General features: G+C 39.5%; 1 protein-coding gene across 3 annotated transcripts in view; it reads left to right on the top strand.

Moving 5' to 3' along the window:
- Positions 1-27525, top strand: part of TMEM62 (transmembrane protein 62) — a 55600-nt gene that overhangs the window by 1051 nt on the left and 27024 nt on the right. The window contains exons 1-4 of one of the 3 annotated variants that reach the window (XM_044231335.1): positions 17413-17810; positions 18066-18177; positions 19496-19633; positions 22655-22700. In XM_044231335.1, the coding sequence (XP_044087270.1) occupies positions 17631-17810; positions 18066-18177; positions 19496-19633; positions 22655-22700 (476 nt within the window). In that variant the 5' untranslated portion in view covers positions 17413-17630. Of the gene's footprint in view, positions 1-17412; positions 17811-18065; positions 18178-19495; positions 19634-22654; positions 22701-27525 lie in introns of those variants that run through there. The other 2 variants (XM_044231337.1, XM_044231336.1) reach the window with 2 other exon arrangements.

Genomic DNA, 27525 nt, shown 5'->3' with positions numbered 1-27525 from the left:
CAAAATACATAAATTTGCAACTCACTTTTATAAACATGAAAAAACCTAACTAATAAGCAAATAAATGCAAACTAAAATGAGGTTCCTTTTTTTTGCTGTAAATTTGGTCAGTTTTTGTTTTTACTTAAAAATAACCACCATGAGGCGCCTGGGTGGCTCAGTGTTTGGAGAGTCTGCCTTTGGCTCAGGTCCTGATCCAGGGGTCTTGGGATGGAGCCTTGCGACCCTCTCCCTGCTCAGCAGGGAATTGGCTTCTCCCTCTGACTCTCCCCCATCTAGTGCACGATCTCTCTCTCTCTCTCTCTCAGATAAAATCCTAAGAAAAAAATAACCACCATGTTGGTAAGCTGAAAGGATACTCATTGTTATATAAAATACGTGTGTACATTAGTAAACCTATAGGAAGACAATATTCAGAAGCCGTTTTTTCTTAAATGCTTTTTGTTGGCCCATTTATTCCATTTTTAAGGCTGTATCCTAAAGATATAATTCAGGATACAAATGAAGTTTAAACTACGTCATTACTGGTAATGGAGAAAAATTAAAAATACTCAAATATCCTCAGTAAAGGACACTGGCTAAATAAACTGTGGTCACTCATCTAAGGTAATTTTTCTACAGCCATTAGAAATGTTGTAGAACATTGATTCTCAAAGTGTGGTCCACAGACTCTCTGAGCATTCCCAAAATTTAGGTGAAATTCGTGAGGTGAAAATTCTTACGGTAATAACGAAGGAGTTATGTGTGGTTTTTTTTGTTTTTTTGTTTTTTGTTTCTTTTTTTTTTTTAAATGATTTTTGTTTGTTCTTTTTTTTTTAAGATTTTATTTATTTATTTGACAGAGAGAAATCACAAGTAGATGGAGAGGCAGGCAGAGAGAAAGAAGCAGGCTTCCTGCTGAGCAGAGAGCCTGATGCGGGCCTCGATCCCAGGACCCTGAGATCATGACCTGAGCCGAAGGCAGCGGCTTAACCCACTGAGCCACCCAGGCGCCCTGTTTTTTGTTTCTTGACCATGTGGTATTTGTACTAACTACTGCAGAAGAAATGGTGGGTGAAACTGCTGGCCCCTTAGCACAAAATAAAAGCAGGGGCATCAAATTCAACAAATCATCAAAGCGATCTAGTAGTCTTTCTTGACCACCACGCTCTTGCAGTTAAGGGGGGAAAAAAAGAATTTAAAACATTTTTCCTGATGTCCTTGATGAAGCAGTAAAAATATATTAAATCTCAACCTGAGAGTCTTTTAAATATTCTATATGATGAAATGAGAAGCACACATAAACCTTTTCTTCTGTGTATAAAAGTATGATAGTTGACTTGAGGAGAAATACTTGAGTTGCTAGGTGAACCGGCCATTTTTACGTGGAATATCACATTCAGTTACAAGAGTAAGTAACAGGCAACTCTCTCAGGTCCCCTCCCTCTTTGGGCGCTTTGTACTGTCACTCAAACTTTGCTTCATTATCACTCAATAGACCTTGCTTTGCTGCCCACCACTCTGCCTACCTCTTCATTCTTCAAAGCAAAGTGACCAAGAACCACAGGCACCAAAGGAAAAAATCCTAACACTACTTACATCTATTTAATTTACTTGTTCTTAACAGATATGTGTACATTACTTATGAAAATTTCATCATATCAAGTTTGTGTTAGCAAAATTTGAACAATGAACTTACTTGACTATTAAAAGCTTTATAAAAATATAATAGATATGCAGGGTTATTCAGTCTTAGGTATTTGACAGGCATTTTCTCAAATATGAACAAGAAAGTCTTTCTCTTCAAGGAAAACAGTTTTTGTTGTCCATTTTACAATTAGAGCTTTCAAGAGAACATTCTGTAGAGAACATATCTGCCACAGTGAGTTTGACAAAGTCCCAAGGAAATTGGTCATATTAATGTGTGATTTTTTAAATAATGTATTATGAAATACATTGACATTTGGAAGATCTGTATAATTCATTGAACAGATATCTTCTATATGACAAATGGAGATACTATAAAGTATGGGTGAAAGATCTCTTCGCATTGTTAAATAGACCAAAATAATTTAATGTTAATGGAGTACAAAATTTAATTAATATGCTTTTAGATTCCACATTAAATTGATCTTTAAGCTTTTACTATTTTCCCAGTTCTGCTGCAGTTTCAAAGCATATCCACAATTATATGAAAACACTATTAAAATATTCCTCCCCTTTCCAACTATGTATCTGTGTGAGGGCAATTTTTCTTGTATATTTCAACCAAAACAACATATCACAATACATTGAATACAGAAGTAGCTATGAGAACCCAGTTGTGTTCTGTTAAAAAAGAGATTTCAAAAAATGTAAAACATTGCCATACTTTTTTTTTTAAAGATTTTATTTATTTATTTGAGAGAGAGAGAGAGACAGTGAGAGAGGAAATACAAGGAGGGGAAGTGGGAGAGGGAGAAGCAGGCTTACCACCAAGCAGGGAGTCCAATGTGGGGCTCGATCCTAGGACGCTGGTATCATAACCTGAGCTGAAGGCAGACACCCAATGACTGAGCCACCCAGGTACCCCCATTGCCATGCCTTTTAATAATTCTTTTTTTGTTTTTTGGAAAACTTATTTTTCATTAAAAATGTTTTGTTAACATGTATTGGGTTGATAATTGTTATTTTGAACAAATTGAAAGATCACTTAAATTTTTTCTCAGTTTTAGTTTCTAATGTAAATATCATAGATAAAACCTACATAAACGGAAGATCTTTAAGGTCCCCAATATTTAAGCATATAAAAGGATCCTGAGACCATACAATTTATTTTTTTTAAGATTTTATTTATTTATTTATTTATTTAAATTTATTTATTTATTTGACAGAGAGAGATCACAAGTAGGCAGAGAAGCAGGCAGGGAGAGAGAGGGGGGAGGAAGCAGGCTCCCCGCTGAGCAGAGAGCCCGATGTGGGGCTCGATCCCAGGACCCTGAGATCATGACCTGAGCCGAAGGCAGCGGCTTAACCCACTGAGCCACCCAGGCGCCCTAGATTTTATTTATTTATTTGACAGAGGTCACAAGCAGGCAGAGGCAAGCAGAGAGAGAGAGAGAGAGAGAGGTGAGGAAGCTGGCTCCCCACTGAGCAGAGAGCCCGATGCAGAGCTTTATTCCAGGACCCTGGGATCATGACCCGAGCCAAAGGCAGAAGTTTTAGAGTGTCAGGCGCCGAGACCATACAATTTAAAAGCTATTGTTGTAGAGGCATTTTTATTAACTTGAGAAGATAGTCACTATATATTGTTAGGTGGAAAAAGCAAGTTCCTAAAAGCATGTGAGTCTATTTTTGTAAGACAAAAAAAAAAAAAAAAAAAAAAGCACCTATGTATTCAATGAAGAATACTAGTCACCAACATATGGTTATCCTTGGATTGCAAAAATTTGGAAATTTTAATTTTCTACTTTCTCCTTAACTGGTATTTTCTAATTCTTTTTCTAACAAATATTTAGTACTTGTATAAAAATTTATTTAGGTTTGTTTTAATTTATTTATCTGAGAAACAGAAAGATAGCCCGAGAGCACAAGCAAGGGGAGGGGCAGAGGGAGAGGGAGAAGCAGACTTCCTGCTGAGCAGGGAACCCAACATGGAGCTGCATCCCAGGACCCTGAGATCATGACCTGAGCAGAAGGCAGATGCTTAACTGACTGAGCCACCCTGGTGACCTATGTAAAAAAATTTTACTGCCTATTTTTTAAAATAGATAAAATACCAAATACCTGGATGGGTATTTGAATGGATGGATGGTTGAATGGACAGATAGTTTCTAAAGCTCAAAAGTCCTCCATGATAATATCTTCTGTGATCTAGCCAGATGTGGTTGACTCTTTCCTTCCTCCTGGAGGAACTAGTAGCTATATTCCTAGTGTTTAGAACTGAACTTTGTGGATTTGAATTTCTTTTTTTGTCACTTGCTGGTTGTGTGACCTTAAGCAAATTAACCTCTCTGAGACTTGGTTTCCTCATCTGTAAAATAGTTGTGGTAATAAGACTATTTTCCTCATATAATGGTTGTAAAGATTAATGAGACACTCTATCTAAAGCCCTCAATGACTGTCATTGTGCAGGACAATGCCTGTTAGTGTTCAAGATGGACATTGTTTTTGTTTGTTTCCTGATTGTCCTACATCTTTTGGCACTTTCTCCATTTGGTGCAGGAGGTCTTTCCATTGTAGGAAGTCTTGTTGGAGGGAGACAGTGTTCCCAAACATGTGTTTAGAATTCATGCCTGGTTGGTATCCTCAAGCAGCAATATCTGTTTTTGACTATTCTTGTTAAGAAACCATAGGCCTCTTACTTCTTGGTCCATGGCAGTTCCTTGGGTTTCTGCTTTTTTTTTCCCAAGCCTGTCCCTAGCTTCTTGCAGAATCTTTGAGTCTCTAATAGCCTTTCAGTAGATGTGCTTTTTTCTCAAGATAGTTAAAGATGGTTTTTATTATCTGAATCTGTTAGGATCCTATCTGATGTAACCATTAAAGTACTGTTTATAACCTATAATTCTGCCTTGTGTCACAGTTTTCATGGCCTAATTTAATTCCTTCTCTAATCTGTTAGTTCCTTGAGTACAGGAGCCAAGGCACATACTTAGAAGTCAGCTACTATGTTAAAGACTTTAACATGCATTTTAAAGATTTTAACATGCATTTAACATGCATTTTAAAGTATAACTCTGGAAACAATTTTTTAAAGGATTTTCTTTATTTATTTGTCAGAGGGAGAGAGCACAAGCAGGCAGAGCAGCAGAGGGAGAGGGAGAAGCAGACTCCCCACTGAGCAGGGAGCCCGACGCGGGGCTTGATCCCAAGACCCTGGGATCACGACCTGAGACGAAGGCAGTAGCTTAACCAATTGAGCCTCGCAGGTGCCCCTCTGGAAACAATCTTATGATGTCGTTCCTGTTATCACTATTGCACAGAAAAGGAAGTTATAGCTTGAATGAGTGAGACTGCTTGTTCAAACCCACAATTACTAAGTGAAAAAACCGGATTCAAGACCTAGGTCTGTATGGCTTCCAAATGTGTGTCTTTAACCACTTCACTGTCCTACCTCCGATAAAAAAAATTTTAGTCTTTTTTACACTTTATACGTTGTAATATAAATTTTTATTATTAAACGAACAAAAATATCAGGTATCTGGCACACATTTAACATCCTAGCATGCTTATATTAGACATTTCATAGGGCCCGAACAAGAACAAACCTATGAATTAGCATTGCTCTTTTTTTTTTAAAGATTTTATTTATTTGATAGAGAGAGATCACAAGTAGATGGAGAGGCAGGCAGAGAGAGAGAGATGGAAGCAGGCTCCCTGCTGAGCAGAGAGCCCGATGCGGGACTCGATCCCAGGACCCGGAGATCATGACCTGAGCCGAAGGCAGCGGCTTAACTCACTGAGCCACCCAGGCGCCCCAGCATTGCTCTTTTCTGATCTAGACCAAGGTGTGGCTTGATCTGTTTTAGAAGAGGATTATGAATTTCTTTGATTCTTCTGCAAAATACATATTTCTTTTTAAATTAGCATCAGCTCACAGTAACTTTTGTAAGTTGACAGGTCATTTTTCAGGTGTCATTTTACTGTTTGAAGTATCATCAACAGCTAATATACATTAATTAGTTTTATCAAAGCCCCAGAATGTGGGACGCCTGGGTGGCGCAGTTGGTTGGACGACTGCCTCCGACTCAGGGCGTGATCCTGGAGTCCTGGGATCGAGTCCCGCATCAGGCTCCCAGCTCCATGGGGAGTCTGCTTCGCTCTCTGACCTTCTCCTCGCTCATGCTCTCTCTCACTGTCTCTCTCTCTCAAATAAATAAATAAAATCTTTAAAAAAAAAAAAAAGCCCCAGAATGACACAGTTAGGACAGCCATACTCAGAGCTGTTTTCCTTACACTCTTCATTTATGGATTGTGCTGGAGGTTTTTAACCCTGGTCACATGTTAGGCTCACCTGAGAACTTTTTAAAAATTCCAACACCAGGTCTCACTCTAATGATTCTGATTTAATTAAAAAGGAGTGAGACCTGAATAGCCATTAAAAAAACCAAAACTCTCTTAAGTGTTTTTAATGAGCAATCAGAGTTGAGATACCCTCGGTGATTCTGTTTTAATAGACTTCTATCTCTGGGATATTTTCTTATGTGGATGATAGTAGTGCATACATGATTCCCTTGTCTGGTACAAATCCTTGGTAATCCTCATCCAGATTAGAGGAGAGTAACCTTCCCATCTGATCTCCCTATTTCCACTCTCTTGCTCATATTCATCACTTGTTTTCCTGCCAGAGTTATTTGCAAATATAAATCTAGTCATGTGACTCCCTTTTCTAAATAAATTAGATGACTACCCTATAACATAAAACTTAATTCTTGGCATCCCAAGACCTTCTCAATCCAGCTTGAAACGCTTTTTGCTAGTCTAATCTCCCTTGCCACACCTCACCTTAAACTATCCATATGGTTTTTCCCATATTTCCCATTCAATCTCATCCTTCTAAGGTTTTGCATAGGTTAGTCCATTGGCCTAGAATGCCCCCTCTCCCACCACAACACCTCTTTCTATAAAGGGATTTCTGTTATTTTTTAGAGTTCAGTTTATATATGACTTCCTCTGAGAAGTTCTCTGATTCTCTCATTTTCCAGCATGCAAAATTATTCCCTCTATGATTTCATTGCACTGGAAATGAAAAGAATAACAGGAAACTGAGATATAATCTTGCTAAAATTGCAAAAATAATTTGACAACTTTTACAAAAAGAAACTTGTAGTTCAACCTAGATGCTGAATATATACATATATATATATGAATTATTCTTTCATTTACATGTATGGCAATTCTTAGCCTTTTATTTGTCCAATTCACTGAGTTACAAGATTATCTCAATTGGGCCTGGCACATCCTTTGTCAAGAAATACTTCCTTTTTTTTTTTTTTAAAGATTTTATTTCTTTATTTGACAGACAGAGATCACAAGCAGGCAGAGAGGCAGGCAGAGAGAGGGAGGAAGCAGGCTCCCTGCTGAGCAGAGAGCCTGATGCAGGGCTCCATCCTGCGTCCATGACCTGAGCCGAAGGCAGAGGCTCAATCCACTGAGCCACCCAGGCGCCCCAAGAAATACTTCGTTTTTAACACTAAAGACTATTTTTCATTTTGCATAATCTTTGGCCTGTTGGAAATAGAGCTATTGGGAAGCCCTTGAGCATGTTTTTTTAAATGGCCGCAACTTGATTATAAAAATGAAGCATTTCAGGGCGCCTGGGTGGCTCAGCCATTAAGCTTCTGCCTTCAGCTTAGGTCATGATCCCAGGGTCCTGGGATTGAGCCCCACATTGGTTCCCTACTCAGCAGGAAGCCTGCTTCTCCCTCTCCCACTCCCCCTGCTTGTGTTCCCTCTCTCGCTGTCTCTCTGTGTCAAATAAATAAATAAAATCTTAAAAAAAAAAAAAAAGAAGCATGTTCAGAGACAGTCCAGTGTACCTCTGCAAATTTGAAAAGGCATTCACAGGGGGCGCCTGGGTGGCTCAGTGGGTTAGGCCGGGCCTTCGGCTCAGGTCATGATCTCGGGGTCCTGGGATTGAGTCCCACATCGGGCTCTCTGCTCAGCAGGGAGCCTGCTTTCCTCTCTCTCTCTCTGCCTGCCTCTCCATCTACTTGTGATTTCTCTCTGTCAAATGAATAAATAAAATCTTTAAAAAGAAAAAAAAAAAAGAAAAGGCATTCACAGTATGGTGAATGTTTATTGCTTAGCTTATTTGTTTTGGGGCATTTTTATAAATTTTTTTTTCAGTGTTCCAAAATTCATTGTTTTTGCACCTCACCCACTGCTGCATGTAATACCTGCCCTCCTTAATACCCACCACCAGGCTCAACCAACCCCTCAACCCCTTCCACTCCAAAACCCTCAGTTTGTTTCTCAGAGTCCACAGTCTCTCATGGCTCATCTCCCCCTCTGATTTCCCCTAACTCACTTCTCCTCTCCATCTCCCAGTGTCCTCTGTGTTATTCTTATGCTCCATAAGTAAGTGAAACCATATGATAATTCACTCTCTCTGCTTGACTTACTTCACTCAGCATAATCTCTTCCAGTCCTGTCCATGTTGATACAAAAGTTGGGTATTCATCCTTTCTGATGGAGGCATAATACTCCATTGTATGTATGGATCATATGGATCATATCTTCTTTATCCATTCATCCATTGAGGGGCATCTTAGTTCTTACCACAGTTTGGCGACTGTGGCCATTGCTGCTATGAACATTGGGGTACAGATGGCCCTTTTTTTCACTACATCTGTATCTTTGGGGCAAATACCCAGTAGTGCAATTCCAGGGTCATAGGGTAGCTCAATTTTTTAGTTTCCTAAGAAATCTCTACGCTGTTTTCCAAAGTGGCTGCACCAATTTGCATTCCCACCAACAGTGTAAGAGGGTTCCCCTTTCTCCACATCCTCTCCAACACATGTTGTTTCCTGTCTTGTTGAATTTGGCCATTCTAACTGGTGTAAGGTGGTATCTCAATGTGGTTTTGATTTGAATCTCCCTGATGGCTAATGATGATGAACATTTTTTCATGTGTCTGTTGGCAATTTGTATGTCTTCTTTGGAGAAGTGTCTGTTCATGTCTTCTGCCCATTTTTTGATGTGATTATCTGTTTTGTGTGTGTTGAGTTTGAGGAGCTCTTTATGGATCTTTGGTATCAGCTGTTTGGGGGTATTTCAGTGGAAAAGTTAACCCAAGACCCTTCAGACAGGAGGATATTTACTATTACATGATTAGTTTAGAAAACAAAACAATATGAAGCCTAACTGAATTCTGTACTTTCTAAAAGATACACATTTTAAAGAAGAATAAAACAAAAAAGAAAAAAAATAGAGAATGGCACCACCATCCTCATCTTATGACTCAGTTCTACTTCTGCTATTCGTAAGTTGCTATTCCAAGAGTGCTGGTTTCTGAGCTAAGAAAAGAGCCTGGGGCTCTCAGGTCCTCTCAGGAAGTCTATGGACTATAGCAATCCCATGTGGGGGCAGATTATATTTGAAGAAAAAGGCTCCCATACTGAGCTGAGAAGCAGGGATCATTAAGGCCTTTAGGGTCTGGAATGGAGAGGCGATGTGATGGTCTTCATTAGAACAGAAGTTTTCAGTCTTAGACAAAGGTCATTCCTACATTTGTGGGGAGATCAACCCTGTTAGAACTGGAAAAGTCCTGCAACTGTGATAAAGTAGTCAGGACTGGACGCTTCAGCACCAGTTTTAGGAGAATCGATCCTGGGTTCAGAGATTACATTTCTGGGGTTGGCTTCAACCAACCTTATTTGGCTTCCTATTTAAAAACAAGGATATCGATACTTAGGGAGTCATATCTGGAGTGAAACTCAGATTGCTGGTTCAACTTGAGTCAGATCTGGATTAGGGATCCATATAGATCCTGAATCTGCCCTGAATCCAGAGGTTTCATTTAAGGGCACTGCTGGTCAGACAATCCTATCTGTGTAAGTGATTGACCACAAGAGTGTTTTAGCCCTGATAAAGGGGGGAGGAAAGTCTAGGAAGAGAAATAGATAAATAACTTGTGGAAGGTACTACAAATAGAGAGAATCGGGATGTGGATCAAGAGCCATACAACTCCAGTGAGCATGCCCTTCACAGAGGAGCCAGGACACGGAAATGTGCACATGACTGAGAAGAAATGAGAGTGAATGCTCTCGTTCCTGGTAGGTTGAGCCATTTCTGAATACCAGAAGAATAAAATCTGGCTTGGAGAGAGACAGAGTGGGTCCTTCCATCAAGTTTGTGGAGAGTTTTATGCCCCAGTTTGCAGCAGGCTGCATCAGTATGGGGTTCAAGTGCTTTGGTGAACAGATTAAATAAACATGAACAAATTTATTGGTCCAGGATCTGAGTATATTCTGGAAAGAGGAACCGAGCTGGACCTATGATAGTTTGAGCACCTGTCAACACAGCCTACCAACCTCTGTATATTCTATTCAGGCATCTTATTCCTTTAAAATTGTTTTAAAAATAAATAATAACAAATAATATATATACATATGTATACATATATGTGTGTGTGTGTGTGTGTATAATAAAGACCAGAGCAGAAATCCAGTGAAATAAATGCAATAAAAACCAAAAGTGGGGCACCTGGGTGGCTCAGTGGATTAAAGCCTCTGCTTTTGGCTCAGGTCATGATCTCAGGGTCCTGGGATCGAGCCCTGCATCGGACTCTCTGTTCAGCAGTGAGCCTGCTTCCCCCTCCCCCACTCTCTGCCTGCCTCTCTGCCTGCTTGTGATCTATGTCTGTCAAATAAATAAATAAAATCTAAAACAAAAACAAAAACAAACCAAAACAACAACAACAAAAAAAGCTTGTTCTTAACAGAAGTGAACAAAATATGGCCCCAACTCCACATGCTATTTTTTTTTAATTTTTAAAAGATTTTATTTATTTATTTATTTATTTGTCAGAGAGAGAGAGAGAGGGAGAACACAAGCAGGCAGAGCAGCAGGCAGAGGCAGAGAGAGATGCCGACTCTCTGCTGAGTAAGGAGCCCGACATGGGACTTGATCCCAGGACCCTGGGATCATGACCTGAGCTGAAGGCAGCAGCTTAACCAACTGAGCCACCCAGGCATCTCCCTGCTGTCTATTTTAATATAGTCTTCAAGTTAAGAATAGTTTTAACATTTTTCACATGGTTGAAAAAAGGTCAAAAGAAGAATATTTTATAATACACTTAAAATGCATAAACTTCAAATTTCAGTGTCCATAAATAAAGCTTTATTGGAATGCTGCCACCTTATTCATTTGTATATTGACTATGGCTGCTTTTGCACAGTGGTAGATGTGAATAGTCACCATAGAAACACCTGGCCCACCAAGCCTAAAACACTATCTGGTCTTTTATAGAAAAATTTTGCTAAACCAAAACAAAATAAAAGTTTTTTTTCCTCTTTACATTGTCATTGTTGAAAACTCAGAAAATATGGATATGCAAAGAGGAGAAAGTATAAATAACCTATGATCTCATATAATTTCAGAATCCCAAAATAACCACTGTTGACAGTTTGGTGTATATGCTTCCAGGTGTGTGTGTGTGTGTGTGTGTGTGTGTGTGTGTGTAAAATACCCATTAACATGTTACCAATGTATTTTCATACTATTAATGTTTTTTCAAAATTATTTTAAGATTACTGCATGGTATTGGCATATATGGCTGTGTCGTTTTTATCTCTAGGACTCTTATTGTAGAACATTCACTGTAGTTTGTTTTCAGTTTTTTCCTATTATAAACTTGCTTTATTAAACATACTTATTAAAATAAAATCTTTAAAAAAAAAAGTTTAAACATACTTATTGGTAATTCCCTATAAACATTCATATATTTCCTTAGGATAACTTACTTTAAGTATAAATGCCAGGTTGAATAGAGTGCACATTTAAATATTTTTCATATTTTTAATGAAAAAGTAAGTATGCATTTATTGGATTTTTACTAAGTGTTTCTTATAAGAATTTATGGTAAATATTTCATAATACTAAAGGTTACATGTGACATACTTACATGTTAAAGAGTAACAATAAAATGAAGACCAGTGTATCCACCATCAATTTAAGAAATAAAGGCTAACTTTTAAATATTAAAAAAATAATAACAGGGGGCACCTGGGTGGCTCAGCCAGTGGAGCAAAGTGTGTGGCTTTTGTTCTTGGGGTTGTGGGTTCAAGCCCCCATGTTGGGTATAGAGATTACTTAAAAATAAAATCTTAAGTGTGTCATGGCTGGCTCAATCAGTTAAATAGCCAACCCTTGATTCTGGCTCAGGTCATGATTCTAGGTCCTGAGATTGAGACTTGCTCAGTAAGAAGTCTGCTTGAGGATTCTTTCTCACCCTCTGCCCTTCCCCGTCCCACCCCCCCACCTTGTGCTCTCTCTCTCTCAAATAAATAAATCTTTAAAAAAATGAAATCTTAAGTAATAATAATAATGTGACCAACATATTTCTCTGGGAGTTTTTAATTTTAATTTCTGAGTTTGGTGCTTTTTCTAACTTTTGATGGGGGCATTAGTTCTCTGCATTTTTTTTTTAAGATTTTATTTGTTTATTTGACAGACAGAGATCACAAGTAGACAGAGAGGCAGGCAGAGAGAGAGAGAGAGGGAAGCAGGCTCCCTGCCAAGCAGAGAGCCCGATGCGGGACTCGATCCCAGGACCCTGAGATCATGACCTGAGCCGAAGGCAGCGGCTCAACCCACTGAGCCACCCAGGCGCCCTGCATTTTTTTTTTTTAAAGGCTTTTGGATTTATGTTTCATTGCAGGGATGGCAAATTAGCATTTGTATCTCAGGAATGTGAAAGCCGACAACCTTATGACTGTTTTCCCATCTATCATATACATTTAAACACATGTAAGAGTGGATTTGATGTCATCCAAACTTGCCGTGATTGCCCCATCCCAAAGTGGCTGTGTGGTCCATGTTTCTTTTACTCAACCATAAAATGACATATAAATGATAATCGTGTTTTTAAAAAAGATTCTAAATAGTCTCTACACCCAACAGGGGGTCAAACTTACAACCCCAAAGTCAAGATTCTCGTGCTCTACTGACTGAGCCAGCTAGGTGCCCCTAAATGGTGATCATTTTAATAGTAACCTAAGATGGGGCGCCTGAGTGGCTCAGTCGGTTGGGCTGCTGCCTTCAGCTCAGGTCATGATCCTGGAGTCCTGGGATTGAGCTCACCGTCAGGCTCCCTGCTCAGTGGAGAATTGCTTCTCCCTCTGCCTGCTGCTCCCACACTGCTTCTGCTTTCTTACTCTCGCTCTTTCTCAAATAAATAAATAAAATCTTTTTAAAAATAGTAACCTAAGGGGCACCTGGGTCGCTCAGTGGGTTAAGTCTCTGCCTTCGGCTCAGGTTATGATCTCGGGGTCCTGGGATCGAGTCCCACATCGGGCTCTCTGCTTGGCGGGGAGTCTGCTTCCCCCTCTCTCTCTGCCTGCTTCTCTGCCTACTTGTGATCTCTCTCGTCAAATAAATAAATAAAATCTTTAAAAAAATAGTAACCTAAGATCAAGCTTCCCACGTTTATTTTTTAATTTAGTATTTTAGTATTTTTTAATTTAGTATTTAGTATTTAAAGATTTTTTTTTTTAATTTATTTGAGAGAGAAGAGAGAGTAGGGAGCACAAGCTGGGGGAGGGGCAGAGGGAGGAGAAGCAGGCTCCCGGCTGAGCAGGGAGCCCAACCACAGCTGTACAGTGGCATTAAATGCATTCACATTGTTGTGCAACCATCACCACCATCCAGCTATAGTACTTTCTCATCTTGCGACATTGAAAATTTGTATTTATTAAACCTTAACTTCTCATTGCCCTTGGCAGCCACCATTCTACTTTCTGTCTCTGTGAATTTGAATACTCTCAGTACCTCATATAGGTGGAATCATACAGTATTTGTACTTTTACAACCGGCTTATTTTACTGGCATAATGTTCTAAACGTTCATCATATTATGACATGTGTGAGAATTTCCTTGATCTGTGATTTCTTACTTTTGCTCGTGTTTCAGGTTCCTTATACAGAGCCTGAACTACTTAGATGAAATTCTCCTCAAATTTGTTTTCCTAAGGAGTGTTCCCTAAAAAGCTGAAAAACTGTCTGGTACCCACTGATGTTCATAGTAACAACATCCACAAGAGCCAAATAGTGGAAATAATCTGCATGTCGTTTCACAGATGAATGAGTAAAGAAAATGTGGTATATTTATACAATGCAATATTATTTGGTCCTAAAACAGAAGGAAACTCTGACCCATGCTATAACATAGGTGAAAACATTTATTAGGGAGTGGGGAGGGGAGGATGAGGCTTCAGTATTTAATGGGTACAGTATTTTAGTTTAGTTCAGGAGATGGATGGTGATGATGGTTGCACAACAATGTGAATGTACTTAATGGCACTAAATTATATACTTAAAGATGGGTAAGATGGTATATTTTATATATCACAATTTTGAAATTTAAAAATCTTACATACACAAAAAACTACTTTGATTACATTACTTTAGCTCTACACAGAAATGACATCACAGAAAAATTATTACATACCGTATTTTTGGAATTTTAAAAAAGGTTTATTTATTTGAGAGAGAGAAAGAGAGAGCCCATGCGAGATGGCGAAGGGACAGAAGGGGAGGTAGAGAGAAAATCTAAAGCAAACTCTGCACTGGGTCTGGAGCCTGATGAGGGGTTCAGTCTCACAATCTGAACATCATGGCCTGAGCTGAAATGAAGAGTTGGATGCTTAACTGACTGAGCCACCCATGTGCCCTGCATTATTGGATTTTTAAACAAACTTAGTATAAGAAATAGTAATCTGAAGATAATTTCTACATGTTTGTGAGAGTCACATTTTTCAGTTTAAGACTGTTGATGACAATGTCCATTGTTTGTGAAATGCCCAAGTGATACATTCTTCCTTGACTTTAGTTCTAGAATATTTTGCCTTGATGGGACATTGCTGCTTGCTCTCTTTATGAGATAAAAAGAAATCTCTTTCTCCTTTGGCTGTTAGGAACTGAGAATCACCTTGTATGATGATTTGTGGTGTATTAGCTGTATTCCCTAAAGAATCATTAACCGGGGGCGCCTGGGTGGCTCAGTGGGTTAAGGCCTCTGCCTTCGGCTCATGTCATGACCCCAGGGTCATGGGATCAAGCCCCACATCAGGCTCTCTGCTCGGCAGGGAACCTGCTTCCTCCTCTCTGCCTGCCTCTCTGCCTACTTGTGATCTCTGTCTGTCAAATAAATAAATAAAATCTTAAAAAAAAAAAGAATCATTAACCGTCATTAAATAATTCCTGTTTCGACTCGCTATGAATACCATGAGTGAAGCAGCTTGGTTACAGTTCAGTGCCTGCAATCCAGACTGCTGGCCATTGTGACTTTAAACCATTATTTCTCAGTCCAAAATGTCTTAATAGCATGTCTATTCCTATCATCTATCATGCAGATTCTTGTTGTCTTCCATTTCTGGAAAATTATTCTGATATTTTTTTTAAAGTTGTTCTAAGGCCTCTTCAAATGCCTGTCATACATGCCATATTGCCTATGTTTTAAATCAGATCATCTCAAATATATCTTCCAAATTTGGTTTAAAGATATCCATACAGATATTTTTCTAGTGCAACATTAGACAAAACCAAAAACTTTATTCATATGGACAATGCTCTCCACACATATCATAGCCCTAGTATTTTTTTGTCACTTGGGTTCCAAATTTTGGCACTAGTTTTAACTGTCTTTTATTCTTCCCTCGAATATCTAATCAGCTGTCAAATTCTGTAGTTTTGGTCTTCACAATTGTTTTACATCTGATCTTTCCTTTGTAATCTCAGTGTCACGCTCTCCCATCTTCCTTCTTCAGGACTTTGCAGTTACCCACTGCCTGCAGTCTCAGTCTGTTTGGGTTGCTAAGATAAAATATTGCAGACTGGGTAGGTTGTAAATAACAGTATATTTCCCATAGTTCTGGAGGGTGAAATTCTAAGATCAGGGTGCTAGAATGGTTGGATTCTGCTGAAACCCTCTTACAGGTTGCAGATTGCTGATTTCTCACTGTGTCCCCACATGGTGGAAGGGGTGGGGGATCTCTCTACGGTCTCTTTTATAAGGGCACTAATTCTGTTCATAAGTGAAGAGCCCATCTCTAAATTCCATCACATTGAGTATTAGGATTTCAACATATACCTATTGTGGGGACACATTCAGACCATAGCACTAGATTATTCCAATCTTCTTCTTCTTTTTTTTTTTTTTTAAGATTTTATTTATTTGTCAGAGAGAGGGAGAGAGAGCGAGCACAGGCAGACAGAGAGGCAGGCAGAGAGGCAGGCAGAGGGAGAAGCAGGCTCCCTGCCGAGCAAGGAGCCGGATGTGGGACTCGATCCCAGTACGCTGGGATCATGACCTGAGCCGAAGGCAGCTGCTTAACCGACTGAGCCACCCAGCGTCCCTATTCCAATATTCTTCCAAACAGAGTCTCTGCTATACCTCTCCCCTGTCCAGTTGGTTCCATGTGCTGTTGCCAGATCTGTCTTCACTCTTGACATTTATACAGGCCTTCCAAAATGTGGTTCAAACTAAAGGTCTGGTTCAATTACTACTATTCCTCTAAGTATACTCTAGGCCCATACAAACCAAAGTACTCACTATTTCCTCAACAAGTCTTACATTCTCATCTTAATGCTTTGATTCATGTTAGGTCCTGGTGGAAAGTGCTTCTCCCCACCCCATCCCCAGTCTCTGCCACTCAGAAATAACTCTCCATGTTCTGTATGACACCTCCTTAAACTTTTCCTGATCCTATAGATGGGATCTGTTCTGGTTAAACCCCTTCTGGCCTTTTATATCTTGTTGTCTCTTGTGCCACATGGCATATTGGTCTTACATTAAACTTACTTGTATATTTCTCTTTCTTACCTAAGCTTCTAAATAATGAATCATGGTTCTTTAGCTACTTAGGTTTCATTATATTTTCTGCTGAGATCAATGCCTTGCTTTCCAAAGGTACACAGAAAGTATTTAATGAATTAAAGTAGGCATAACTTCAATATTGGCAACGTATCCCAAGAAAATAACTCAAATAGGTGTTTTTTTTTTTTTATTTGACAGAGAGAAATCACAAGTAGATGGAGAGGCAGGCAGAGAGAGAGAGGGAAGCAGGCTCCCTGCTGAGCAGAGAGCCCGATGCGGGACTCGATCGCAGGACCCTGAGATCATGACCTGAGCGAAGGCAGTGGCTTAACCCACTGAGCCACCCAGGCGCCCCTCAAATAGGTGTTTTAAAGGGTGCTAGTTGTATAAAAATGTTTTTCTTTCAAAACAGCATATGTTAATTCAGAATGTTTATTCAGAACATTCTGAACATAAATAATCCAAAAGTTCAACAATAACAGAATGGTTAGAAGGGCAGGACCCGAATCTAATTCTTCTCCTGTGACTGCCCATGGGGAGTATTTACAGTTTGTTAAATGGCAACGGGATATTACATAGCCAAGTGCGTAAGAAATCAGGTTTAGAAAAAAATACGTACGTACTACATCTATTGAAAACCTATGGAAACACGTTGTTAATCAGAAGGGCCGAGAGAGAGTCAGCTGTCACATCTGTACAGTAATTTAAATGGCGTCCTTATACATACTGTGATTCTCAGAAGCCTGTGAAGTACGCACGCGAGGCTTCATTAGCTCCGTTTTATGGGTAAGGAAACTGACCCATCGGGGTCAGGAATGATTGACTAAGGCGGAGCCAGGACTTTAGCCTCCGCCTCCCGGACCAGGGTTCTTTCCCCACCACTCCTCGGCAACCTTGATTGGCGCTGGGGGTCTCGGTTTCCTTTACTTCACCCGCATTCCGTTTGCCAACCCAGCCCAGAGACGTGGGCGGCTGGCTGGTAGCAGGTGCCTCGCAAGGTGCAGGTGCTGCGGCGGCGGCCGAGCTGCGCTTTAGGCCCCCGCGACCATAGAGTCCGGAAGTGCAGCTAGAGCAGCTCCCGGGGGCGCAGCACCAGCTGAGCCCCGGACGGCAAGGGCCGCGCCCAGGCCGGCGGAATGGCTGCAGTGCTGGCCATCAGGGTGGTTGCGGGGCTGGCGGCAGCCGCGCTGGCGGCGGTGCTCTTGGAGCACTATGGGTTGGCGGGTCAGCCCTCACCGCTGCCGCAGCCCCGCGCCTCCAGGAGCCTGCACCCCGCGCCGGGCCCCGGAGCCGGCAACATCTTCTGGGGTCTGCAGGTGACGCAGCGGGAGCAGGGCAGGGGTGGGTGGAGAGCCGTCACCACGCGGTGGGACGCGGGCACTTTCCGCCAGGGTGCGACCTCCGCGGCCCCAAACTCCCGGCTGGGGGCTCTGTTCTTCCCTGGAGGGGGGTTCGTTCTTGCGGGACATCCTTGCCATTTCCTTCCCCCTAGAGAGAGCTGCATGGTCGCCTGCTGTCCGTGCTGCCTCTTCCTGACTCAGATATCTCTGTTTAATACCTGCTTTCGGCAGATATCCGACATTCACCTGAGCAGGTTTCGTGATCCAGGCAGAGCTGTAGACTTAGAGAAGTTCTGTTCAGAAACTATTCGCATCATTCAACCAGCTCTCGTCCTGGCAACAGGTAGGGAGGGTTGCCGTGCTGTCGCGTTGTTCTATGGTCCGGATGGTAGAATGCTAGACAGGGCTGCAGCTTTTCACCTGGGGAATGTTGGGAACACTATAGCCCCAGCCCCAGGTGAGTCCTCCTGTAGGGGAGATAGGACATTGTAATTTCCTTTGCCTATGCAAAATTGAGTCAAGATCCAAGACCAATCAATGACTTGCCATAGCAAGGTTTTGTCAAAGCAGTAGAAGCAAGGCTCATGATTCTTCTTAGTATACTGTCTGCTGTATTTGTATTCGTTCGTCGTTATAGTTCTGGATTTAAGAGAATTAGGGAAAGCCCTTGAACCACAATTCCTCCCTTCCTTCTCTCCCTCCCCTCCTTCCTTCTCTCTCTCTCTCTCTTTCTTTTGAGGTTGGGGGAGGGGCAGAGGGAGAGAGAGAATCTCAAGCAGGCTCCAGGCCCAGGGCAGAGCTCATCAGGGATCCATCTCAGGACCCTGAGATCATGACCTGAGCGGAAATCAAGAGTGGGAGGCTTAACTGACTGAGCCAACCAGATGCCCAAAAGTTATCTTTTTTAAAAAAACTAACTTTCCTTTTTTTAAACAGCATTAGTCAATTCTTAAAGTGACTTAGAACACTTTTCTTCATCTTTCGGTACTTCTTTGACTTGGGTTCTCTAGAATCTTTCAACTCCTATTTGCTCTCTAAATGTGTTGGAGAAAAAGCTAAAGGAGCATCTGTCTTGTCTATTGGGGAATTCATATCCTACCCACCTTACTGAAACACCTCTGCTGATACGATGGCTTATCAGTCCTCATTTTATGGAAAACCTCCATTTCAACTGTCTGTTTTGTTTTCCAGAAATTTTGGTATTTCATTGCCCAACCACACCTCCAGATCACTTCTTGCTGTATAATAACACTTGGTCAGATTACATATCCTGATTTTGGGTGTGGAAAATGTGGTTGTCATAGATATCAGGCATCTGCCCAGAGTGTTGGAATTTCTTATAGTTTTCATTTTTGTCAGAGTTTCATGACACTTTTTATACTGCTCTCTTTAAAGATAATTTTTTTTCAGAGCCCATTTCTAATATCACGGGAAGTTAAATAGGTACTTGCTAACCTATGAGAAACAAATAAAGTCCTTTCAAAATAAGAAATTCCTATTTTGTGTGGCTTGCTTTGGACATAGATGGACTTATAAGTTGTTATGCTTATACATGTTGAGTACTTTAAGTATCTTTGTTCCTTCGGTGTGCATTTGAGAACATTTTTTAACCCCCTTGGGTTTATTTTGCATTGTGATTCAAGTCTTATGTAAATCTACAGGAGACCTGACTGATGCCAAAACAAAGGAACACTTGGGATCCAGGCAGCATGAGGTAGAATGGCAAACTTACCAGGGTATTCTGAAGAAGACAAGGGTCATGGAAAAAACCAAGTGGCTTGATGTTAAAGGAAATCATGGTAAGAGTCAACACCCATATATAATTAAAACTAGATTTTTTTCCCTTTGAGAGCCCAGATTCTCCAGTTTGGAATATAAGATTATGAAGTGGGAACTTTGTAACAAGGTTTAGTTATACCAAAGCCCACAACTATGAAATACAACTATATTATATGATTTTAAAACTTCAGATGTCACTTCTAGTCTTTGAGGGGAAAGTTGGGATGGTCCTTCTTTACATGAAGAAAAGCCTCTAGCAAAACCTGTGTGAGAGGGTGTTTAAAAGTATAACCCATTTTGGGTGTCTGGCTGGCTCAGTTGGTAGAGCATGCAACCCTTATCTAGAGTCATGAGTTCAAGCCCTACATTGGGTGTGGAACCTAAAATCAATCAGTCTATACGTATATACATTCATACCACATACATAAATACATATGTATAAATCAATAGATAAACATTTTGCCTAATAGAAGCCACCACCCATAAGTTTATATACTGTATGATTTATGTAACATTCAAGAAAAGGCAGAACTATGGAGAACAGATTGTGATTGCCAAGGATTGGGGGAGAGGTGGATAGGCTGACTATAAAGAGCCATCATGAAAGAATTATGGGGGATGATAGAACTGTTCCATTGTGGTGGGTACATGACTGTGCATTTGTCAAAACCGAAAGAACTGTACATTACAGTGAATGAATTTTACTGTGTATACTTAAAAAATTAAAATTACAAACAAATCTCTATGTATGAGGAGAGAAATAGATAATCCCTTCACATTTTTTACATTATTATTATTGTAGTATTAGTAAGGAAATCTCAGCAAAATATCCTAAGAGTAAGCTTGTTTGTTTTTATATAGATTGACCTTCTTATTGCTTGTTAAGTACTTGATCTGCTTCACTTGATTATTAATTGCTGCTGTATGCCTAATTATAAATATTTTTAAAACTATCATTTTAAATAGATAATTTTGTCTGGTGAAATACGTAGTTTTGGTTTGATCAGAAAATGCTCTCTTTATAAATAGTTCTTACAAAGCAGCTAGGAATTATTAATTGAAGATGGGGTATCTGGTTTATAGCTTTCTCTGGTATACCCTGTAAGTTTGGTCCCCAACTTGCGATGGTTCAGCTTATGATGGCTTGACTTATGATTCTTTTTTTAAAGATTTTATTTATTTATTTGAGAGAGAGACAGTGAGAGAGAACAAGAGAGGGGAGAAAGTCAGAGGGAGAAGCAGACTCTCCAAGGAGCAGGGAGCCTGATGTGGGACTCGATACCAGGACTCTGGGATCATGACCTGAGCTGAAGGCAGTCGCTTAACCAACTGAGCCACCCAGGCGCCCGACTTACGATATTTTTTAAGATTTCATTTGAGAGCAAGAGAGTGAGCAAGCAAGAGGGAGAGCAAGTGAGAGAGAGAGAGAGACAGAGAGAGACTGAGCATGAGCAGAGGAAGTGGCAGTGGGAGAAGCGGACTCCTTTCTGAGCAAGGAGCCCAATGCAGGGCTCAGTCCTGGGACTCTGGGATCACGACCTGAGCCAAAGACAGAAGCCTAACCGACTGAGCCACCCACGCACCCCTTGACTTAACTTTACAATGTATGACTGTGATACACATTCAATAGAAACTGTATTTTGAATTTTGAATTTTGAATTTTTATCTTTTCTTAGGCTAGTGATATGCAGTATGATACTCTGGTGATGCTGGACATGACTGCCAGTGTAAAGAGCCATTAACCTTATAACCATTTTGTGCCTGTGCTTTCATTTTGTTTTTCACTCTCAGATCTTCAGCATGAGATATTCAACACTTTATTATAAAACAGACCTTGACCTTGTGTTAGATAATTTTGCCCAACTATAGACTAACGTAACCATTCTGAGCATTTTTTACGTAGGTGAGGCTAAGCTATGATGATCAGTAAGTTCACTGTATGAAATGCATTTTCTACTTAAATATTTACCACTTAAAATGGATTTGTCTGGATGTAACCCCATTGTAAGTTGAAGAAGATCTGAATTTACATTTCCCTTTTTTTCCTGACCCTCATTAGTGGCACAGGTCAAATTCTTTAGTAATGAAAAGCAAGCCTGTACATAATAAAAAAGTTTTTCAAGCCAGGCTACTGATTTATTTCAAGTAATAAATATCAGCCTCTTGTGATTAGATCTTGTGAACAGAGCTCATCCTTTGGAGTTCATGATAATCTAATTTGATTTGTATAAGGACAAATACTTACTGTATGTGTTTATGTTTATATATTGTGTTAAGATAGGAAGAAACTAGTTTTTATTAAAATTTAACTATAACAGTATTGTTCTCTTACATAGTAAGAGGATTGCATACACAATAATAGCTCTTTTAGCCTACATTGGATTTAACAGCTTATTCTCTGAAGTTATTAGAAAGGTAGTGGATTCTTGGAATTCCAAGCTGGTAAGAAATTTTAGTTACTGCAACCAGACAATCAAGCTCTGTGAAATCATTATATTTCCAGGTAGGTGTTCTATAACATCCTTTACCTTACCTCTTACCATTATATAATTCCTTTCTTATTGAATCTTTAGGATTTAAGAAGAGATGGCGTTAGGTCCTGTTATCAAAGTGATCAGCTGTTTAGAAACACTTAGCATGGATCCATGTATCAGTCATGATTAAAACAGCAGCAACACCCTCCAGTCTTAGAACTGCAAATTGATGTATTCTGAATAGTATATAATATGAAAGTATTTCTTATTCTCTACTAGTACCTTATATAAGTTTCTAGATAAAATGAATTCTGTTACCAAGTTTTAAAAACGATCAGGCTATTGGCAGTCTGCCTTTTAAAGTGTTATTGAAAGTATTGTCATTCTTCTTTAGTTGTTAAGATGTTTATATTTTTCTTTTTAATATAGATGATGTTTGTTCTTTTTTTTTTTCCATGTGCTTTTCTTCCCCAAATTTTTATTTAAATTCCATTTAGTTAGCATATAGTATAATATTGGTTTCAGGAGTAGAATTTAGTGATTCATTGTTCTTTTCTTTTTAATTAGATGCGTTCAACATTCCAAGTCTGGACAGTGTCGAGAATTATTACAGGTACTGTAGTGAACAGAACACAGACCATGAAGTAGTACAAGAGGGGTGCAGTCAAGTCAGTGAATGAGTGAAAACATTTCTTTTTTTAAGATTTTTTTTAATTTATTTGACAGAGATTGTATACCTAAAATGAATATAATGTTATATGTCAATTATATCCATAATTATATCCATAATTGACATATAACATTTTATTCATTTTAGGTATATATTGCAATGACACCCATCACCATACATAGTTAAGAAACTTTTTTTTTTTCTTGTGACTACTTGCAGCAACTTTCAAATATACAATAGAGTGTGTTTGACTGTAGTCACCATGTTGTAGCAGAAGTCACTTAGATTAGAGCTTGTTACCAGAGTACTATGGATTTTAGGAATACTGAGTAACTGATTCTCTGAGCCTCTAGAGTGGGTGAGGAGCTCAGTTGGTCACGCTGGTTGCTTTGTCCATTTATCCCAGTATGTCACAGAAATATTAAAATTTTCTTTATATGCCATGAATGTGAAAAAGGCTATGAATATGAAAGGTTCTTTGAGTTAGAAAACCAGCTCTCTGGTTACAATGTGTTCAGGTTCTTTTAGTTGCAGTTTCATTTCCAGTTCTGGGGTATTCCACAGCTTTGTCCTACATTGACCATCACTCAAGTAGTGAGAATTTGTTGAGAGCCCATCATTAGCTGGATAGCGTGAGAGATACAAGAGCTAATATTTAAAAATATGGCCTCTACCCTCAAGGAAGTCCAGTTAAGGGAAATAAGAATTGTTTGGGAAACAATTAGAAAAGAACATGAAGGGATGACTGATGAAATGCTACATTATTTGGTACACATGATAATCACTATGAGAAATAGGAAAGGGCAGAAGTTAGTATGGGCTAGACAGAGAGGAGACTTTATTTTATTATTGAGATATAATTGACATATAAAATTGTATAAGATTAAGATGTACAACATGTTCACGTGATGCATTTATGTGTTGCGAAATGAAGACACCATAGAGTTAGCTAATACCTCAATTACCATCACATAATTATCATTTTCTTGTGGTAGGAATAATTAAGATCTAGTCTCTTGGTGACTTTGAAGTTTGTAAAATGGTACTTTTGATTACAATTATCATGCTGTGCATTGGATCTCCAGAACTTATATATCTTCAAGTTGCAAGTTAGGACTTTATAAAAGAAGCAAAATTTGTGTCCAGCCTTAAGAGAAGGATTGCATTTGGAGAAGTAAGAAATTTTGAGGGGTATATTTTAGGCAAAACCCCAGAGTTTTAAAAGCTAGAATGAGCTTTTAGGGATAGTAAGGAAACTGGTATCACCAGAATAAAGGATCATTTTGAGGCCTGGTATGACATTGGATAGGTAGCTTAGGGCCAGTTAACAGAGGTCTTAAGTGACAAGTGTAGAAATTTAGATGTGTTGGATAATGGTTCATAATCCAGTATAGATTCCTAAGGAGACAAGTCACATAATGAAATAATACTTGATACTCTCTGTCAAATAAATAAATAAAATCTTTAAAAAAAAAGAAAGAAAAAGAAATAATACTTGATAAAGGGCAATCACACAACAAAAAAGAAAAAAGAGGGCGCCTGGGTGGCTCATGGGTTAAGCCGCTGCCTTCGGCTCAGGTCATGATCTCAGGGTCCTGGGATCGAGTCCCACATCGGGCTCTCTGCTCAGCAGGGAGCCTGCTTCCCTCTCTCTCTCTGTCTGCCTCTCCATCTACTTGTGATTTCTCTCTGTCAAATAAATAAATAAAATCTTTAAAAAAAAAAAAAAGAAAAAAGATAGGGATAATAAGCAGAAAACAGGGAGATTGGAGTTTTGTAGAATAGAGGAGTCCTGTAATAGTCCAAGCATGATATGGAAGGGCTATTACTGAAACGTATAGGAGATATACCCCATCTAACAAAGTCCATAGTTATGAGGACAGTGTCATCAGCTGGAGGGTGGCAGGTCAAACAGCACTGGTTAACATATTATTAGAGTCACCATAACTTGGAGGACAAAGTTGTCCTTTTTCAATGTGAGAAAGGAAAATGTCGGAGATGGAAATCTTTCATTTTCTTTTTTTTAAAAATTAAATTAAATTAAATTTCTTTTCAGTGTTCCAAAATTCATTGTTTATGCACCTCACTCACTACTCCATGTAATACCTGCCCTCCTTAATACCCACCACCAGGCTTACCCAAACCCCCAACCCCTTCCACTCCAAAACCCTCAGTTTGTTTCTCAGAGTCCACAGTCTCTCATGGCTCATCTCCCCCTCTGATTTCCCCTAACTCACTTCTCCTCTCCATCTCCCAGTGTCCTCTGTGTTATTCCTTATGCTCCACAAGTAAGTGAAACCATATGATAATTCACTCTCTCTGCTTGACTTCTGCATATTTCACTCGGCATAGTCTCTTCCAATCCCGTCCATGTTGATACAAAAGTTGGGTATTCATCCTTTCTGGTGGAGGCGTAATACTCCCATTATATATATAGACCATATCTTCTTTATCCATTTGTCTGTTGAAGGGCATCTTGGTTCTTTCCACAGTTTGGCAACTGTGGCTGTTGCTGCTATGAACATTGGGGTACAGATGGCCCTTTTTTCCACTACATCTCTATCTTTGGGGCAAATACCCAGTAGTGCAATTCCAGGGTCTATTTTTAATTTCTTAAGGAACCTCCACACTGTTTTCCAAAGTGGCTGCACCAACTTGCATTCCCACCAACAGTGTAAGAGGGTTCCCCTTTCTCCACATCCTCTCCAACACATGTTGTTTCCTGTCTTGTTGAATTTGGCCATTCTAACTGGTGTAAGGTGGTATCTCAATGTGGTTTTGATTTGAATCTCCCTGATGGCTAATGATGAACATTTTTTCATGTGTCTGTTAGTCATTTGTATGTCTTCTTTGGAGAAGTGTCTGTTCATGTCTTCTGTCCATTTTTTGATGTGATTATCTGTTTTGTGTGTGTTGAGTTTGAGGAGTTCTTTATAGATTTTGGATATCAGCCCTTTGTCCGTAGTGTCATTTGCGAATATCTTCTCCCATTCTGTGGGCTGCCTCTTTGTTTTGTTGACTGTTTCCTTTGCTGTGCAGAAACTTTTTATCTGGATGAGGTCCTAAAAGTTCATTTTTGCTTTTGTTTCCTTTGCCTTTAGGGACATGTCTTGAAAGCCACATCATGCTGTGGCTAATGGCAAAGAGGTTACTGCCTATGTTCTCCTCTAGGATTTTGATAGATTCCTACCTCATGTTGAGGTCTTTTATCCACATATATTCCTACATTTATTCCACATTTATTCCTACCTCACGTTGAGGTCTTTCGAGTTTATCTTTGTGTATGGTGTAAGAGAATGGTCGAGTTTCATTCTTGTATCCATAGTTGTCCAATTTTTCCAGCACCATTTATTGAAGAGACTGTCTTTTTTCTACTGTATATTTTTTCCTGCTTTGTCAAAGATTATTTGACCATAGAGTTGTGGGTCCATATCTGGGCTCTCTACTCTGTTCCACTGGTCTATGTGTCTGTTTTTGGGCCAATGCCATGCTGTCTTGGTGATCACAGCTTTGTAGTAAAGCTTGAGATCAGGCAATGTAATGCCCCCAGTTTTGTTTTTCTTTTTTCAACATTTCCTTAGCAATTCAGGGTCTCTTCTGGTTCCATACAAATTTTAGGATTGTTATAAAATCTATCTATAAAAAACCCACAGCAAATATCATCCTCAGTGGGAAAAAGCTGACAGCCTTCCCTTTGAGATCAGGACCATGACAAGGATGTCCACTCTCGCCACTGTTGTTCAACATAGTACTGGAAGGCCTAGCAACAGCAATCAGACAACAAAAAGAAATAAAAGGTATTCAAATTGGCAAAGGAGAAGTCAAACTTTCTCTTCGCAGAGGACATGATACTTTATATGGAAAACCCCAAAGACTCCACCCCCAAACTACTAGAGCAATTCAGTAATGTGGCAGGATACAAAATCAATTGCTTTCTTATACACTAACAAAAAATATAGAAAGGGAAATTAGAGAATCGATTCCATTTACTATAGCACCAGGAACCATAAGATACCTGGGAATAAACCTAACCAAAGAGGTAAAGGATCTATACTTGAGGAACTACAGAACATTCATGAAAGAAATTGAAGGAGACACAAAAAGATTTAAGAGTATTTCATGCTCATGGATCAGAAGAATGAACATTGTCTATACTGCCTAGAGCAATCTATACTTCAATGCCATCCCAATCAAAATTCCACTGGCATTTTTCAAAGAGCAGGAACAAACTATCTTTCATTTTCTATTATCTATTTGTATCTTTCATGGTGACTGTGGACTGGAACTAGGGAACATTTTCAAGGAAGAATTAACAGGACTTTGGGTCTGACTGGTTATCTGGAGGGTAAAGCTATTAGTCACTTGAAGGTTTCTTACCTTTATATTTTTGTTTCTAAGCACCTAAACTCTATCTGAATTTTTAATAAGCAGCATTTTAACAGCCTGAAATATGGACATTACAGATATATCAACCTGAAGGAAAAAAAAAAGTTTTTTAAGGATTTTATTTATTTGTCAGAGAGGGAGAGCAAGAGAATGAGCACAAGCAGGGAGAATAGCAGGCTTACGCAGAAGCAGGCTCCCCACTGAGCAAGCCTGATGTGAGACTCAGTCCAAGGAGTCTGGGATCATGACCTGACCCAAAGGCAGACGCTTAACTGACTGAGTCACCCAGGAGTGACTGAACGAAAACAATCTTTTTTTTTCTCCTAATAACAAACACTCATATTTGTTTATTTACATAACATGGTACTGTGATTTAAAAAAA

The sequence above is a fragment of the Neovison vison genome, chromosome 13 (genome assembly GCF_020171115.1).
Source record: "Neovison vison isolate M4711 chromosome 13, ASM_NN_V1, whole genome shotgun sequence".
In the NCBI taxonomy this organism is placed as follows: Eukaryota; Metazoa; Chordata; class Mammalia; order Carnivora; family Mustelidae; genus Neogale; species Neogale vison.
Note: the sequence above shows the minus strand (reverse complement) of the source record. Positions and strands in the feature narration are given on the sequence as shown.